Raw genomic sequence first — 16,403 nt, forward strand, 5'->3', positions numbered from 1 at the left:
ACCGCGTGTTTGTACCGCGTGTATGTACCGCGTGTATGTACCGCGTGTATTTACCGCGTGCATGTACCGCGTGTATGTACCGCGTGTATTTACCGCGTGCATGTACCGCGTGTATTTACCGCGTGCATGTACCGCGTGTATTTACCGCGTGTTTGTACCGCGAGCAGCGCCGACGGCAACTTCGAGGTGACGCTGGCCACCAAGGCGACACTGAACTACACGGGCCGCGTGGAGTGGCGCCCGCCCGCCATCTACAAGTCCTCCTGCGAGATCGACGTCGAGTACTTCCCCTTCGACCAGCAGACGTGCGTCATGAAGTTCGGCTCGTGGACATACGACGGCTTCCAGGTTAGCCTGAGAGTGACGTGTGTGCCGCGTGTGTGCCGCGTGTGTGCCGCGTGTGTGCAGCGTGTGTGCAGCGTGTGTGCGGCGTGTGTGCAATGAGCGTGCCGTGTGCTGTGCAGGTGGATCTGCGGCACATCGACGAGGCGCGCGGCACCAACGTCGTCGAGCTGGGCGTCGACCTCTCCGAGTTCTACACTTCAGTGGAATGGGACATCCTGGAAGTACCTGCAGTCAGGTGTTATATTCATTATATTTAGTAATAAAATAATAATATTGTTTTAATATTTTGCGTTTACCTGGTCACAAGAAATGTTCGTGTACAAGCTCAACACACCTGACAGGCTGCCCGCTATCATTTCTATAGAAGCGAAATCAACAATAATATCATATGTGCTTCGTAATCGAACAGCTCAATACGATACGATACGATACGATAATATAATACAATAAAACGAGCAGATGTTTACCTGAATTTAATGGAAACGAGAAATTGTTACAAAACAAAATGTGTCTGAACAAGTTCACCTCTATAATATAAATTGATAAGTACATACAAATAAGTGATTACACATACACATATAGTAGATACATACGCAGTTGTTAAGTATTTGAATCGTGCGGTCGAGAGTACGATCGAGGGTACCGGTGGCCTCTGACACTGCAAGTGTCGTGTCGTGTTGTGTTGTGCAGGAACGAGAAGTTCTACACGTGCTGCGACGAGCCCTACCTGGACATAACGTTCAACATCACGATGCGCCGCAAGACGCTCTTCTACACGGTGAACCTGATCATCCCGTGCATGGGCATCTCCTTCCTGACCGTTCTCGTCTTCTACCTGCCCTCGGACAGCGGCGAAAAGGTCTCGCTCTCCATCTCCATCCTGCTCTCGCTGACGGTGTTCTTCCTGCTGCTGGCGGAGATCATCCCGCCCACCTCGCTCGTCGTGCCGCTGCTCGGCAAGTTCGTGCTCTTCACGATGATCCTCGACACCTTCAGGTCCGTCTTTCGGTCTGATGCTATCGCGCCGGTCGATTTGTCGTACGAATAGCGGGTCTGTATCCGTGCGCGTGTGTCTGTGTGCGCAGCATCTGCGTGACTGTGGTGGTGCTGAACGTGCACTTCAGGTCGCCGCAGACGCACACGATGGCGCCCTGGGTGCGCCGCGTCTTCATCCACGTGCTGCCGCGTCTGCTGGTCATGCGGCGCCCGCACTGCCGCCTCGACCCGCACCGGAGCCGCTTGTGAGTCTCCCCCCTATCCCCGCCCCCCGATACGAATACGAATACAATACAAAACTTGCCATCACAACTACATACTCGTACATATGTGCACATAAGCTATTTGAAACGCATTTTGAAACGAAGTCGTGTTCGAAGTGCGGGCATAGTGGCCCGCGAGGCCATGGAGCTGACGTGTGCGGAGAGCGGGGCGGGCGGCGTGTGCCGGCTGCACGCGGCGCGGGCGGGCTCGCGGCCGGGCTCGCCGCCGGGCGCGCTGGGGCCGCTCGGCGCGGGCTCGGCCGACGCGCCCGCACTGTGCGCCGCGCTGCGCCGGTGGCACCGCTGCCCGGAGCTGCACAAGGCCATCGACGGCATCAACTACATCGCGGACCAGACGCGCAAAGAAGAGGAATCCACTAGGGTAAGTGCTTATCGAGCTAAAGATGATATTGTCAATTTTGATAAATATGACAAAAATCGAGTGACCCATGTTTAGCGATGTATGTTCTTTAAATGATGACGAGCGATGTGTCGCACGTTATGATATGTCGGTCTCTGACAGATTACCTCCAACACAACAATTGCCGTCCAACTGTATAGTTGATTATTTCGATACTAAGCAACACGAGTCAAAAAGCTTTTACTGTAAACACAAGTAATGTTAGCAAGGCAAGTTATTCGTTTCCGTGATCGGTTAGAAGTATGATGTACTGTGGCGTAAGGTGAAAGAGGACTGGAAGTACGTGGCGATGGTGCTGGACCGGCTGTTCCTGTGGATCTTCACGCTGGCCGTAGTCGTGGGCTCGGCCGGCATCATCCTGCAAGCGCCTACGCTGTACGACGAGCGCGCGCCCATCGACGTGCGCCTCTCGGAGATTGCCTACGCAGCTGCCAAGCCCCGCCCGCCGCCGCCGCCCCGCTGACACCCCCCTCTCCCACACCTCTTTCCCACCTCCTCCACACCTCCTCCACACCTCCTCCACACCTCCTCCACACCTCCTCCCCACCTCCTCCACACCTCCTCCACACCTCCTCTACACTATATACTGTAAATACAATATTGTAACGATAGTTTTTACGACGAATTGACTAATGATCAAAAATCAGTGGAATTTCTTTTGATAGAAACAAAATTAAAGAGATTGTTTATAAAGCGTAGTTTTATTTGCCAAAGATATCAATGTCATCGTTTTATCCTAATTTATGTTCCGCCATTTTCAGTCTTTTATTTGATTTTTCATAAATAAATGCAAAAACCACCTTTGAAACTGAAATTGGGCGACAAATTGTTTTATATTCGCCGTAATTGTTTATAATTTATAGTGATTAATACTATCAGTAACTAATGAGGATTCATATATGTACATACATACATACATACATATTTATTGGCATCGCGCGCGCGGCAGATTCGGTCACATTATTGCTCTGTACATTTCAGATAAGTAAAAAATATGGGAACATCAGCAATGTTATAATAAAGTAATGCCCAGATGTTGTTCTCATTTCTTGAATGAGATTACACGAATACCGCCGGCTTTGAAACGTTCTCAGCCAGCAATCATTATATTACAAACTAGGTCAGCTCCCGATGAAACCATGTGACGACCTTTAATCAGAGGTAACTACGCAATTTTTCTCTGGTTTCACTTTTCAAACCTTTACTAATCTGATCTGATCCTGACCATAGATTTAAAGAAAGTCAATAAAATCGTATGTAAATAAAGGCACGTCGTGATCGAAGCGAAGCCAGGGCCGGTCGCTTGTTATTCAATATTTTCCTTGGAATTTAGCGTTAATGAAATTTATAATGTTCCAGGTTGATGATGAGTTAATGAAACACGAACGCGCGTTAATCTTTTGCTTCGGACCATTATAAGGGATATTTATAATCTTGATTCATCTTAATGTTCTGATGTGGCAATGCTGTGACAAGCAGCCCACCTGATACCATTCCAGTATCTTATGCCTTTCTAAATTTTTTGTAGTATTTTAAAATATCGTTAAAAAATCTAAACTACTAACTAAAAAATAAAACCGTTTTTTTTTCATAATATATATATATATATAATAGCTCTCTACCGCGACTTCGTCCCAATGTTGTTTAAAACAAATTTTCACCCCACGTTTTGGACCTTTACGTTTATTTTGAAGAACCTTAAATTCGTATAGTTCATGTTCATCATGTACATCAAACAAGTTGCGATCAATTGCAAAATTTGATATTTTTAATGTAATTATAGATTGAAAAAAAAAATTGCCATTGCAACGATCGACCCAACGGGAGACAACACCCCTTGTACATACATTTGCTGAAACAATAAAATAACACGTATACAATAATAACAATAAAATAACACAATTCACACGTCTGTTTTGACTTTATTTTAAATACTGAAGCCATTACCTTGCACAGGTATGATATTTTATATCAAATCATAAAGGAAGGTATTCAGACATTTGAGAGCGAAGGTCGTTTATCGTTTTCATACAAAATAAGATAAACTATAATTTATATGTTATCTATAAAAGATAATGACAAACATTGTTGCAGTATGAATAAAGAGATATAAAGTGCAAGCTCGATGTCTCTAGATGTGTGAGAGGCAGCCTGCAGCCGGGGACGGGATCGGGCTGCGGCTGCAATCGATCAGCCTTAGATTTCCGGCGCGGCAACCTCGAGCCACCGTGCAGGAAACACGATTACTTTTGATTTCCTTCAGCGGCGAGACGAGGTAGTGACACCCAATGAACCTTCCTGTATAATGGTTCAACCATAATATTTCATTTTAAATTTAGATAAATTATTATCAGTTTAAATTTACTTTGATGATTTCCGGCGAGATTGATGCCCTGTCGTCATTTTCTGAAATAGTTATAATAATACGAGCTGCCCACGTCATGATGACGCCCGCCGAGGTCATTATAATCTGTTTTTAGTGATATTGTGAGAAGACAAAAACCTATAAATATCACGGATCACTAAATAGTTTGTTTTGGAAAACAAATTTCTTGTATCATAGCCAAATGTAGCAAACGAGCAAGCGGCCCGGCCCATACGCAAAGGATATTTCACTTTTTATTAAATCAAATCCACGACTACTACTATATTTTATTATTAGAAAAGAGTAGGAAATGGAGACTGCTTAAAAGTTGCCTCCGTCAAACAACCCCATCGGCCGGCTGTGTTGTGGGTGTGTTGTGGGGGAACTCAAAGAGCTAATGAGAAAAGTAGTGCAGTTAATAGAATACAGAGGATTTCTTATGTACTTAAATGTTTTGTATAAATATTTTAAAAAGGAATAACCACATTTTGGCCGTCATCCTAATGTTTTCAACTCGTACACATCAAGACCAAGGCGGTGACTGCCGGCGGCGCAGTGACGCTGCAAGCGAGTCCGGCTCTTACATTTTATTACATCATTCGGCGAATAAATAATTAATTTGTTTCGATAAAATATAAATGTATATAAATTTAGCATCAACGCGAGACGTATCGATTTGAATTCGCGAGGCGCGAAGTAGGTCGGCGCGCGCTGCGCTGTCTCGCGCTTCTCTCCTTTCCTCAACACGCAATTCATGCTTGCTGGACAACCTAACTGTTAAAAGTTACATATTATGACAATAAATCGTGACAGTTGTCACACTTTACAAGTTTTTGTCTATGTACATAACTCTCGATCGACACTCCATGTTTTTCGCGTTTGATAGATGCAGGTATGGGTGCTCCATTGAGTTTCCAGCAGATGATACCTACTTCCTTCTTTAATCGTTATAACAAATAATCCAATCGTTTTTCGAGTTATAATCGAGAAGAGACAAGCGTATATAGTTTACATTATTGAACATAAAAAGGAGAACCAAGTTTAAAAAGGTGTTATTTTGAAATAAGTATTAAGTTCATTATAGTTAGTTTTTTTTGTGGGATTTTGAGTGGCGCGCTACAGAATGTCGGCGTATCGGCGTAGCAGCACTACACGCTCGCCGCGCCGCACTCCGCACTCCGCACACCAGTCTGCTGTCTTTCTGAATTCAATTCTTACAAAATTCCTGTGAATCCATTCAAGTTTAGGTTTGAGATAATAACGTAGTGTTAAGCAAAAGTTTTTCAGTCTTTCTATATATCATCATCAGCCCCCAAACATCACTACAAGTCCCCACTGAGGGGCTCGGAGCCTAGTCTGAGTTAGGGGTGGCTAGGCCATAGTCGACTACGCTAGTCAAATGATGGTTGGTGGACTTCACAGATATCTTTGAATTTCTTTCTGACTATGCGCAGGTAATGTACATATGTGTAGCGAAAAACACATTGGTATTGGTGACGGGATTGGAACCCAAAACCTGTAGATTACGACTCAAGTGCTTAATCCCTGAGCCACCGACGCTCCGTGTTATATATCTTACTTCTTACTATTATCTTATCTTACTAATATTATAAATGCGAATGTTTAGATGGATGGAAGGATGGATGTTTGAAGGTATCTCCAGAACAACTGAACGGATCTCGATACAATTTGGCGTGGATATAGAATATAGTCTGGAAGAACACATAGAATTACAGAACACATATAATTCCGCGCGGACGGAATCGCAGGCGACAGGTAATAAATATATAATTTACCTTTCTGCCCGAAAAAAATATTTATGAAATAAAAGTGCACGATATACCTAAGGTGTGGATCGCGGGACGAGGGCGCAAGGGAAGCGCGTGGGATGCGCGGTGCTAGTCGCGGGTAGCGGGCGGGCGGTGGCGTCGGTAGCATGCGAATCACGTGCATACGACATAGCGCAAGAGCGAGACAGCGATATAAGGAATAGACTTGCCTCTGTCGTGTTGCTCGTTCAAACTATATTATGCAACACTTCGTTCACTTATCGTAAATTTATTTGAAGTTTGATCCTGGTTAAGAAGTAGAGATATAAAAATTATAAACTAATATCGCGAAATTACAGTACCGCAAGTGGCAAACTTGCTATGTTATTATTTGTTATCAGCAAATATTATGCTTTAAACGACTATACAGGGTGTCCCAAAAGGTTACGTACATAGGAAGGGGATGTTAGGGGTGGTCACAAGGGTCACCAGAAAAATAAAATAAAAATTCCCCTCTGGGTATTAAAAAAATAAAGGGCATTTTTTAAAAACTTAAAAATTTTACACCTTCTAGCTATTATGTTATCGTCAATAACCCTTTATCAATATGAAATAAAAAAACAATAAAACTAACAAAGATTTAAAAGAAAATTAAAATTGCCCCAGAAGGTGTAACATTATTAAGTTTTTAAAAAATGCCATTTATTTTTTTTAATACCCAGAGGGGAATTGTTATTTTATTTTTCTGGTGAACCTTGTGACCACCCTTATCATCCCCCTCCCTATGTACGTAACCTTTTGGGACACCCTGTATATTATACAAAAAATATGAAGTAATCATGTAACATGATAGAACTTTCTTTAATGTCTTGTGTCTGATAAGAGAGGCGCGGTATTTGAGTGGCACGACGCGCGGCGACGAGAAGCGTTATCTTAGAACGACGACAAATGCGCCCGCCTTGCCCCCGCGTCCGCCTCGCCCCCCCTTGCCTTCTGCCTGCCTTTGTCAGTTGTCAGATGTTGCACAACTTTATAAAGCTCTAAAGATGTCATATTGTTTCCTAGTCTAAGATCTTGATAGAATGATCGTGTTGTATACGTCAATGTGACAAACGTTTAATATGGAAAGTCTTTTGAAATTGAAACCCAAGAAGTAGCCGATTTACGACATACGAGTAGGTATATTTAAAACTGCCGGCGATAAAGAGTTGCTGCTGGTCATATTGTTACGTACTTTAAATTTGATCATGAGCTGTTACAATTGGGTCAATGGTGAGTCATTGACCCAATTGCATGCCCCTCCCGTGCCCCTCCCGCATCCCTCCCGCGCACCACCCGCGAACCACCCGCGCCTCACCGGACTGCAATTTATCAATATCACTATGAGATTATCAAACTCGAAGCGAAACTCGAGTGAAAATTATGGAGGCTGAGTATCCTGGAAGTTATTCCGGGACTGATACACCACCTAGAGGTCGTGGCGATACTGGTAACCACAAAGTAGACCGTTCACTAAAGTTCAGTGAAAAATATTCCCAATAAGAATATGTTATAAATACGTATAAGAAGGTTTGATGGCATTGCTCTTTAAATGTGTACAATGGCCCCCGCGGCATTGGCGGCGCGCCAGCACAAGTAGTACGCGGGCAGGCGGAGGTGGGGGCGGAGGCATCCACCCTAGCACATTGTACTTGTGAAGGTTTCATTGTGACATCCGTAGCAAGTTTTATTGCGAGCATCGCACCGGCACAGCTGTAGTGCGCAGGCGGCTCAGGTTTTTTTTTTATCTTGTATTAACTTCGTCGGTGCGGAATTTTAAAAAGTATTACGCGTATATTGCTCCCGCATTCATGAGTTCCTTTCCTTTCAAAATCCTGTTAAGATCGGTTTTAAGTACCAGAGTAACCGAGTGAATAGCAATTACGAGGGTTACATTAACTAACTACTAAGGAATTGTATCTTCGTATTCGTATTTGGTAAGTACGTCGTGACGCCTTTGTCATCGTTGAACCTTTTCAAGATACGCTGCAGTATCTGTTCTCTAATATGGCATACAATGTAATTTGTCAAGCGGTAGACAGGCAGGTAGATAAGACGAGGAGGTGAACATTTTTGCTGTGGCAACGATACTGACATAACAGAAGATAGTTGTGAGTGTGTTCCGGCGCGAGCGGAGGGCGGCGGGCGGCGGGCGGCGTGCTGCGGCGGCGACGGGTGGAACACGGATGCTCTACACAAGCATCCCCGCTGCCGCGAGGTCAAATAGCTTTCGAGCAGGACGGGCTGCTTCCGGCGCGACCTTGACCCGGTCTCGAGATAAGCCGACACCCGCCGCCGCCTTGAACGGTTATTACGTCGTTAAACTACAAAAATTACTGCAATTTGTAGGAAGAAGGGTAGTTGAGTTAGAGAGTAATGTGGTAACCCTAATGCACAAAAATAACAGATTACATATTTTTAGTTCACAATACTGCATGCATTAATTTATTTTGAAACTTAAAAGTCAGCCTAAAATTGTTCATAGGCCATTTCTAATATTAACGATTTCTGTGACTCTGTGAGTTTGTCTTCTTTCAAAGAATCATAATGTCGCTCTGCTGGACTCCACTACACAACACTACGGACTGGGACTGTTACTAAAAACTACGTAACGCTACGCTGCTCTACAAACCGCTACGAATCTCTACAGAACGAAGAAATTGCTACGCGACGTTGCTGTACGCTACAGAATACTTTTATATATATACTTATAGCTGTGCCCGCGACTTTGTCCGCGTAAAATTCTGTCTCTGTGTAGCATTCTAATTATTTAGGCTACATATTTCACTAACACTTATAGTATGTACGTAACGACATAGAATATTGAACTCACAAAACATTCACAAAAACCTAATACTTCCACAAACTCTCGTGCCCTCAATGCCCTCTTTTTATTTTGGACTCTTGACGATAACATTTTTACAAAAATTGAATGTCATATTTATTTATATCAAATGCACAGACTAAAAAAAGTAGTTTGAAGCTACTGTCTATAAAAATGACGATACTTCCATATAACATTTCAAGCCCCTTTTCAACCTCTTACAACTCCTTTTTCTCGTTAAAAAAGTAGCCTATGTCCTTTTGCAGGCTCCGTGTACCAAGTTTTTGCGTGAAAGAAGAACAGACAAAACCGACGACAGATAGACAGACAGACAGAGTTACTTTCGCATTTATAATATTAGTAAGGATATAAAATAGATTATGTATAATATATGTAAGTGCGATGAAATGTGATTATATACCAATCCATATATCAGGTCAAAAGTAAACTACTTTTTTTAACAATTTCAATAAAATTCAGATAGTTTCAAATTTAACACACAAATACTTAAATTATTCATAGCTGTAAACTACATAAGTAACTTATATACATACTCATTTAACGAGAGTGTATATACACTGATTTGACAACTCAATTTATGTGCAAATAAGGTTTCAAACGAAAATTGGCCGCTTTTCTTGTCGCAAAAGATTATGTATTTTATTTATAAGCTCACGAAAAATATGAATGATTTAATGCAAAATTGTGATTTTAATGTAGGAGATAATAAGTGGACGGCGGAAGCACGCCGGGGGCACGCCACGGGTTAGCCGAGGGCACGCCGGGATGGTGCCCGGCTTACTTTTAAATCAATTTCTTAATCGAAAAGGTTTTAGTTACTTGTTCGAGATTAATATGATTGCTGCCTGCCAGGGGCGTAGTGAAATCGCCACACGTTCGATTGTAACTCTAAATGCCGTACCCTATCGGAGCACGTTTACATCTTTAACCTTTTTGATAAATAGTGTATGAGTTTGATAAATAATGGGCGAGCGAGCACGAGTTCATTTAAAAAAAAACCATGTCACTCCATCCCCCATTTGTTCCAGATACCAACTGTTTTCATCTGATTATTAATTGATATTACTTTACTATTACGGTGTGATTATTCAAGAACGATGTTGTACCGCAATTTTCAAGGTAAAATTTTGACAATTTCGTTTAGGCCGCCGCGCCGTAGCCCTCCTCTTCCTCGATCCACAAATAATTCGAAGCACGTCAACGAACGCCAAAGAATATAAATTAGTTTCAAGAATTCATATAAAATTTCAATTCAATAAAACAATAATAGATGATAATTATCTTCAACTCTCACAATAAATTAGTAATAAACTTTTAAGGCGCTGTCAGACGCAAATTGCGCTAAAAAGACTTGGTTTGTCATATTTTAGTATGTGTAACTTCAGTCCTTTAACTAGATTCTGGTCGAACAGAATTTTGATTGGATGCAATTTTCTCGATAAATTTATTTTTTGAAAATGTGCCTTCTTCGGTGGGAAAAACTGTACATCTGCAAAACTGCGACGAATTTAAGAAATCTAAATGCTTTATTCAATACATATCTAAATTCTGGTCGAACGGTTTTTCGATACGTTCATTATATTATTTAATTTTTAATCGAATTTTATTTGAAAAATGCGTTCGTACGCACGTACCAACGAAGATATACGGTGGAGTGGGCGCTGGATAGGATGCCTAATGAGTGACTTCCACAACAAAGGAAAAGACGAAATAACTTGTGTGGAGCCGAAATCGATCAAACCGCAAGCCTCTGTCGCGATTCGGCTGGTATCGCCTGAGGGGCTATAGGTGGTGGTGATGCGCTTAGATGGCATTAGGTTTGATTGTTTTCTTGTTTGCATTGAATAGGCTCCGTAAACTACTGTACCTGGAAAAATTCTTTCACATTTGGTCAGCTACACTATCGCCTGGCACTATTTTTAAAAAGGAAATATTTTTTTACTTCACGTATTCGTTCGAGCAACTGTTATCATTATTAAATTACTCGTACTATTTTGTTTGTAAAAAGTATTGTGTCCATGTTTTTAAAGCTTTATACTTTTTTTTTCTAATACAAAAATACCGTGTTAATGCATTTTAAGAATCAAAGCAAAAATTATTTATATGAAAAATGGTATATAGAAATTATAATAGCATACGCAAGTATGTCTAAATAAGTACATCGATTTTCCAAAATCAACTCTTATATTAGCTCATATTTACTTTGGTCTTCTGATACCAAAAACTCCGTTTGCAACATATTGTCATCTCTTTTTTGTCAGAGATAATGACAAGGATGACGATAACATGTCGTACATATCGTAGTTTTGGTCATCAGAAACGAAAGGAAAGTTTTGAATGGCTGTCAAAAAATGAACCTTAAAAATAGACCGGCTATAAGACGTTTTCTTTTGTGCGTATTTGATTTTGAAAATTTGGCGCTGATGGTAGCGGTTTGTAGCGGTGGTTTTGATTCGAACTAATATAATTTATAGTGTTAACTGTCATGTAACATCAACGAGCGCGTTCAAATTGGAACAAAGTGAAAGTAGTTACTTCCAAGCAATCGCCTCGTCAATTTTAGAGATAAATATAAAGAGCGCGCGGCCGATTTCGCACGGGGCCCCCCGCGCTTGCTTTGTACCTCACCTCCTTCAACCTCCTAAAAAACGGGATAGTTCAGTACAACAGCGTCTTAAAAATTAAATAGTTTATTGAAATGAAAAATGTACTATGTAATTAAAAAAATGTAACATTTTAAAAACTTCGAAATAATTACATAGATACTTTTTTACATGATAAAATTGTCTATATAAATATATTATGTTGCACGAATGTGCTGTCCCGCCTGGAGCAATACTGCTTCCACACAGAAGACAGTCGTCAAGTGGAAGCAATTTCACATTTCGTCTTTTGAGGAGGCCTAATTTTAGTCCTCAATCTCTTCGCACCCTTTTAGCCGACTTCAAAAAGGAGGAGGTTATCAATTCGTCTGTATGTTCTTTTTTTGTGTATATTACCGCGTAACTTCGCTGCTCGTACTCCGATTTTGAATTTTTTTTTTGATCGAAATGTTTTGCTTGCAGCTGCGTCCCATTTTTTTCTTATAAGTAAAGAATGGCAAGGGGAAGTAGATTTGCCGGAGAGAGGCACGAAGAGGAAGGCATATGAAGGGGAAATATTCTCTTTCTGTACATCTCCGCCTCCGTCGATTAAAGGTAAGCAACGTATCTGCAACTGCGGAGGTATATGGGTGGAGGTCATCCCGCTGTATCAAGGAATCCAGATGGCTCGTTTGCTACCTAATAATATAATAAAATACTTCACACTGAGCTGTGCATACTGTCGGATGTAAGTCGTGGGCGTAATCTTGGGCTGACCTTGAGCATTCGGACGTCCGGCAGCAATCTGGTACACTGGATGTTTTTGTCAGCCGAAAACGACCATGCGTCAGGATACGGATGAGAGCTTACGTGTACGTTCTCGTATAGCTTATAGCCAAGCATCGACTTATCCATCTATAGAGATCAGTGGTTAAAAACGACAAGGGCGGCAAGTTATAGTATATATATATACACCTACAAACATATGTCCTGAACGCTACGTTTCTCTAGTATACTTACTATACTCTTTGACTCTTTGTCTTTGCCCAAAGAGTATATAAATATTGTCTTTGCCTTAATGGACTTGCGACAGTCGGAAAATATGTCAATGTCAAAAAAAAAAGATATTGGCGGGACTATAGCACTGATATGAATAAAGATTAAATGGACAGGACTACGGCGGTCCACCCTTGATCTTCTACCATACAAACACGGCTATTTAGACAATGTCACACGGCCGGGCAAAAATTTTCACTAGCAACACTAAACGAGATTCTGGCGCTCTCATGACTCATCTGTTTAGGATTGAAATTACTTAATAAAAAAAGTATTGTTTTGTTAATATATTTAATTCAAAACAAAATTTTAATAAAATTATGCAATAACAATGGCAATAACACATTTAATGTCACTCTTTTACGTTACGCTATTTTTGACAGTTTGTAGCCGTCAAAACATTTTCACAATTTGTTTATAATAATGATATTTGTACCATTATTATAAGTTACGAGTGTGTGGAATAGTTGAGTGTAAATTATTTATATAAATCTGATAATTTCAGAAGACCAAAAAAACTATGAGTGATCTGGAACGCAGTAGCCATCGCAGTACAGAGGAACACGGTGGCAAAAATCGCGAAAGGCATCGCAGCGGCAGTCGTAGGAGACACAGCGGGCGCCGTAGCGACAGCCGCGGCCGGCCAAGGAGTCGGAGCCGAGAGAGGCAGCACAGCCGCGACAGAATAAAGCGAGACCTCAGCAGAGAGCAGCGGAGAGACCGCAGCAAAGATCGTCGCGCTGCCGACGACGCTGGCCGCAGAGACTCCAACACCAGACCCAGGGAGAAGTCACGTGCGGCACAAAATCGCCGAAACGACTTTGATCGTGGCCGGAGTTCATTAAGAGATTGCAATAGTGGTGGGCTTGGCTCAGGTTACCCTTTCTATTTACTTACTGTACATAAATATTAGCATTTAAGATTAATTAGTGTAGGAAGAAAGTGAAGAAACATTTCACCCGCCAAAAATATCCATAGACAAATTGTGAGTTGATGCGACTAATGAAATGTCTTTTGGGTTTAATAATATGCAGTTGAAGGTTGATTATTCACACAAGGTTCAATGGAATGACCACTTACCAAATTACTATGCCTGTCCTAGAAATCAGTCATCTATCTTTGAAATATATCTTTTCTTGTGTTTTCCTGCCCTGTTCTCTCATCCTCTAGACAATTCTTTAATGGGTAAAAATTGATCAAGTCTTGATCTGCAGGATTGACTATTTCTCATTTCATCTACCCAAATGATTTCAGATAGCATTCAATGACAGATTACTTAGATTATTTTGGTTAATCAATGCTCTGCTCTTCTTAATATAATTGGAACAAGTTTCCCCTAGTCCAGTTTCCAGTGCTCCCATCCGAGTATAATGTCGGTGCCATTGAAAATATGGTGATTAGGTATTAACTAAGGTATCTCATACCACCTAACAACCACATTATCAATTGATATTTAAGTTTTGAAATTTAGTCAATAAATTTAAAATATTTTTAGTATAGATGTGATTGGATTGATATGAATAGTAATTGCAGGGCTGGGTTTGGCGGGGCCAGGGTCAGGGGCACGGGGCAGACACAAGCCGCAGGAGGAAGAGTTCCTGGATGCCCGGCGTGAGGAGCGGGAGCGCATCGGACAAACCGGGGTGTCCTCTGTGTGGGGCAAATCACCTCTCAGGCCAGAGTAAGTACCAATGTTGTATAAGAGAGGATCAAAACATCTGAGTGCATATTTCTATTGAATTGTAGTGCAATAATCTCCGCCAGTAACAAATATAGTTAAATGAGTACTGCAAGTGGAGAACTTACATCAACAATGTTATTGAGCCATCCCTTTCAATGCTTTTTATACATAAGAGGTATTTTTATGTAATTGTTGCTCTCATTACTAAGTGAAACTATTTGTGGTTAAACGGCAGTTATTATGTAGTTATTTGTTAATCTTGTTATTTATAACTAGCTCCGATGAGGAGCCTTCGCAGCCGAGCCATTCTGCCAAAAGTAAAGAAAAGAAAAAATCGAAAAAGTCTAAGGACAAAGAGGACACAAAAACTAAACTAAAGAAACTAAAAAAAAAACTAAAGAAAGTGAAAAAGGCGCGGAAGAAAGCAAAAAAGAAGAAGTCCAAGAGTTCGAGCAGCGAGTCCAGCTCCGAGTCCGGCTCCAGCGAAGACGTCTGGGTCGAGAAGGGACGTGAGTTGTTTTACTTACTCATTATACTTTGTCGTACATGCTTGTATCGAAGGTGTTCTGTGTCTGCGGAGATGTTTTCTATAAATGTATAATGTATCAGGATTCCTGTGGCTCCAGCCACTCAACGGCGACTATATGAGCTGACGACGAAGGTAACGTTGAACCTGGGACAGTCGAGTCATTATCCGGATCCTACGGACGACCTCCATAAGATAGAAAATCCAGTCAGAGAGAGCCTCAATAAGCGATAAAAACATGGAGGTCCCTCGAACTGTCGCTCATTCTGTTCCGACCGTAGATGATCCTCTGTTTAAATATTGCATTTACTGAAATACCTCGTGTTCATACATTTTCACAGAAGCGGAAGAAATCGAAAGTGTGTCGAAATCGTTAAAAGCGAATAGGAAAGGGTCGACGGAGGAGGCGGTGGGCCCGGCGGCGCGCGAGGCGGGCGGCGCTGTGGGCGCGCTGGGCCCACGCGACTTTGGGCGCGCGCTGCTGCCGGGCGAAGGCGCCGCCATGGCCGCCTTCGTGGCGGAGGGCAAGCGCATCCCTCGCCGCGGAGAGATCGGCCTCACCTCCGACGAGATCGCCGGCTACGAAGCCGTCGGCTACGTGATGAGTGGCAGCAGGTGCGTGTCGCGTATTGCGCGCCGCGTGTTGCGTGCCGCGTGTTGTGTGTTGCGCGCCGCGTGTTGCGTGCCGCGTGTTGCGCGCCGCGTGTTGCGTGCCGCGTGTTCAAAATTACAAAAAAACTACCTTAACTATTCCAGTTCATTTTTGTTATGTTAAAATAAATTTATCGTTTTTATATGTAAAATAAATTTGCCTTACGCAAATACTATTTTAAGGGTTTTATATTTTAGATGTGGGCGCAGCTTTAGACACAATATTTTTTATTTTGGTGCAATATCTGCTTATAAAAAAATGAAATAACTCAACGAAGATATAGAAGCGAGTGACTTTAACGAGAATTGTGTGCAGACACCGGCGCATGGAGGCCGTGCGCATCCGCAAGGAGAACCAGATCTACTCCGCGGACGAGAAGCGCGCGCTCGCCGCCTTCAGCAAGGAGGAGCGCGCCAAGCGGGAGAACGCCATCCTCGCGCAGTTCCGCGACGTGCTGCAGGCGCGTGCGCAGCGCCGCGACCACACCTAGCGCCCACATCCAGCGCCCACACACAGCCCCGCGCCTCCTCTTACTTCAGCATAAAGGAAGGTAAGCAAACAACTTCGAACCTACGCGATATTAGGATGCGACCGAAAATAAAACTAAACGGGGTAGATTATGCAAATACATTTTACAAAATCCCAAAAAACTTTTGCTATATACAAAATTAACAAAAATCAATAAAAAATATTCTGTAAGTTCACAGTTGTCGACAGTGAACTGTGGTCGGGCTCTCAGCCGGGCTGCGGCTCGTACGCCGCCAGACGCGCGCGCGCCACGCGCAGCTCCCCCGCCAGCACCAGCAGCGCGCGCTGCGCCGCCGCCAGCCGCGCGCTGCACGAGCACGCGCCGCCGCACGCCG

At 42.6% G+C, this 16,403-nt stretch overlaps 3 protein-coding genes across 4 annotated transcripts in view; 2 read left to right on the forward strand and 1 right to left on the reverse strand.

Annotated features, from left to right (window-relative positions):
* The window catches only part of nAChRa3 (nicotinic acetylcholine receptor subunit alpha 3), a 4,831-nt gene extending 2,304 nt beyond the window's left edge, over window positions 1-2,527 (forward strand). The window contains exons 4-9 of the mRNA XM_013309575.1: window positions 168-348; window positions 465-580; window positions 1,036-1,341; window positions 1,431-1,586; window positions 1,722-1,986; window positions 2,288-2,527. Coding sequence (XP_013165029.1) covers window positions 168-348; window positions 465-580; window positions 1,036-1,341; window positions 1,431-1,586; window positions 1,722-1,986; window positions 2,288-2,488 — 1,225 coding nt within the window. The 3' untranslated portion in view covers window positions 2,489-2,527. The remainder of the gene's footprint in view (window positions 1-167; window positions 349-464; window positions 581-1,035; window positions 1,342-1,430; window positions 1,587-1,721; window positions 1,987-2,287) is intronic.
* Window positions 2,528-13,039: 10,512 nt separating this feature from the next.
* LOC106116043 (UPF0396 protein CG6066) lies at window positions 13,040-16,338 on the forward strand. 2 transcript variants are annotated; one of them, XM_013309762.1, is made up of 6 exons: window positions 13,040-13,556; window positions 14,215-14,362; window positions 14,639-14,871; window positions 15,230-15,503; window positions 15,856-16,090; window positions 16,241-16,338. In XM_013309762.1, exons 1-5 carry the CDS (start codon window positions 13,202-13,204, stop codon window positions 16,028-16,030), a joined length of 1,185 nt encoding a protein of 394 aa, XP_013165216.1. In that variant the 5' UTR covers window positions 13,040-13,201; the 3' UTR covers window positions 16,031-16,090; window positions 16,241-16,338. The 2 variants fall into 2 exon arrangements, with proteins under 2 accessions (XP_013165216.1, XP_013165217.1); XM_013309763.1 differs by having other exon boundaries at window positions 16,248-16,338.
* The window catches only part of Atac3 (Ada2a-containing complex component 3), a 5,718-nt gene continuing 5,458 nt past the window's right edge, over window positions 16,144-16,403 (reverse strand). The window contains exon 12 of the mRNA XM_013308971.1: window positions 16,144-16,196. Coding sequence (XP_013164425.1) covers window positions 16,144-16,196 — 53 coding nt within the window. The remainder of the gene's footprint in view (window positions 16,197-16,403) is intronic.

Source organism: Papilio xuthus, unplaced genomic scaffold (genome assembly GCF_000836235.2).
Source record: "Papilio xuthus unplaced genomic scaffold, Pxut_1.1 DF827777.1, whole genome shotgun sequence".
Classification (NCBI taxonomy): Eukaryota; Metazoa; Arthropoda; class Insecta; order Lepidoptera; family Papilionidae; genus Papilio; species Papilio xuthus.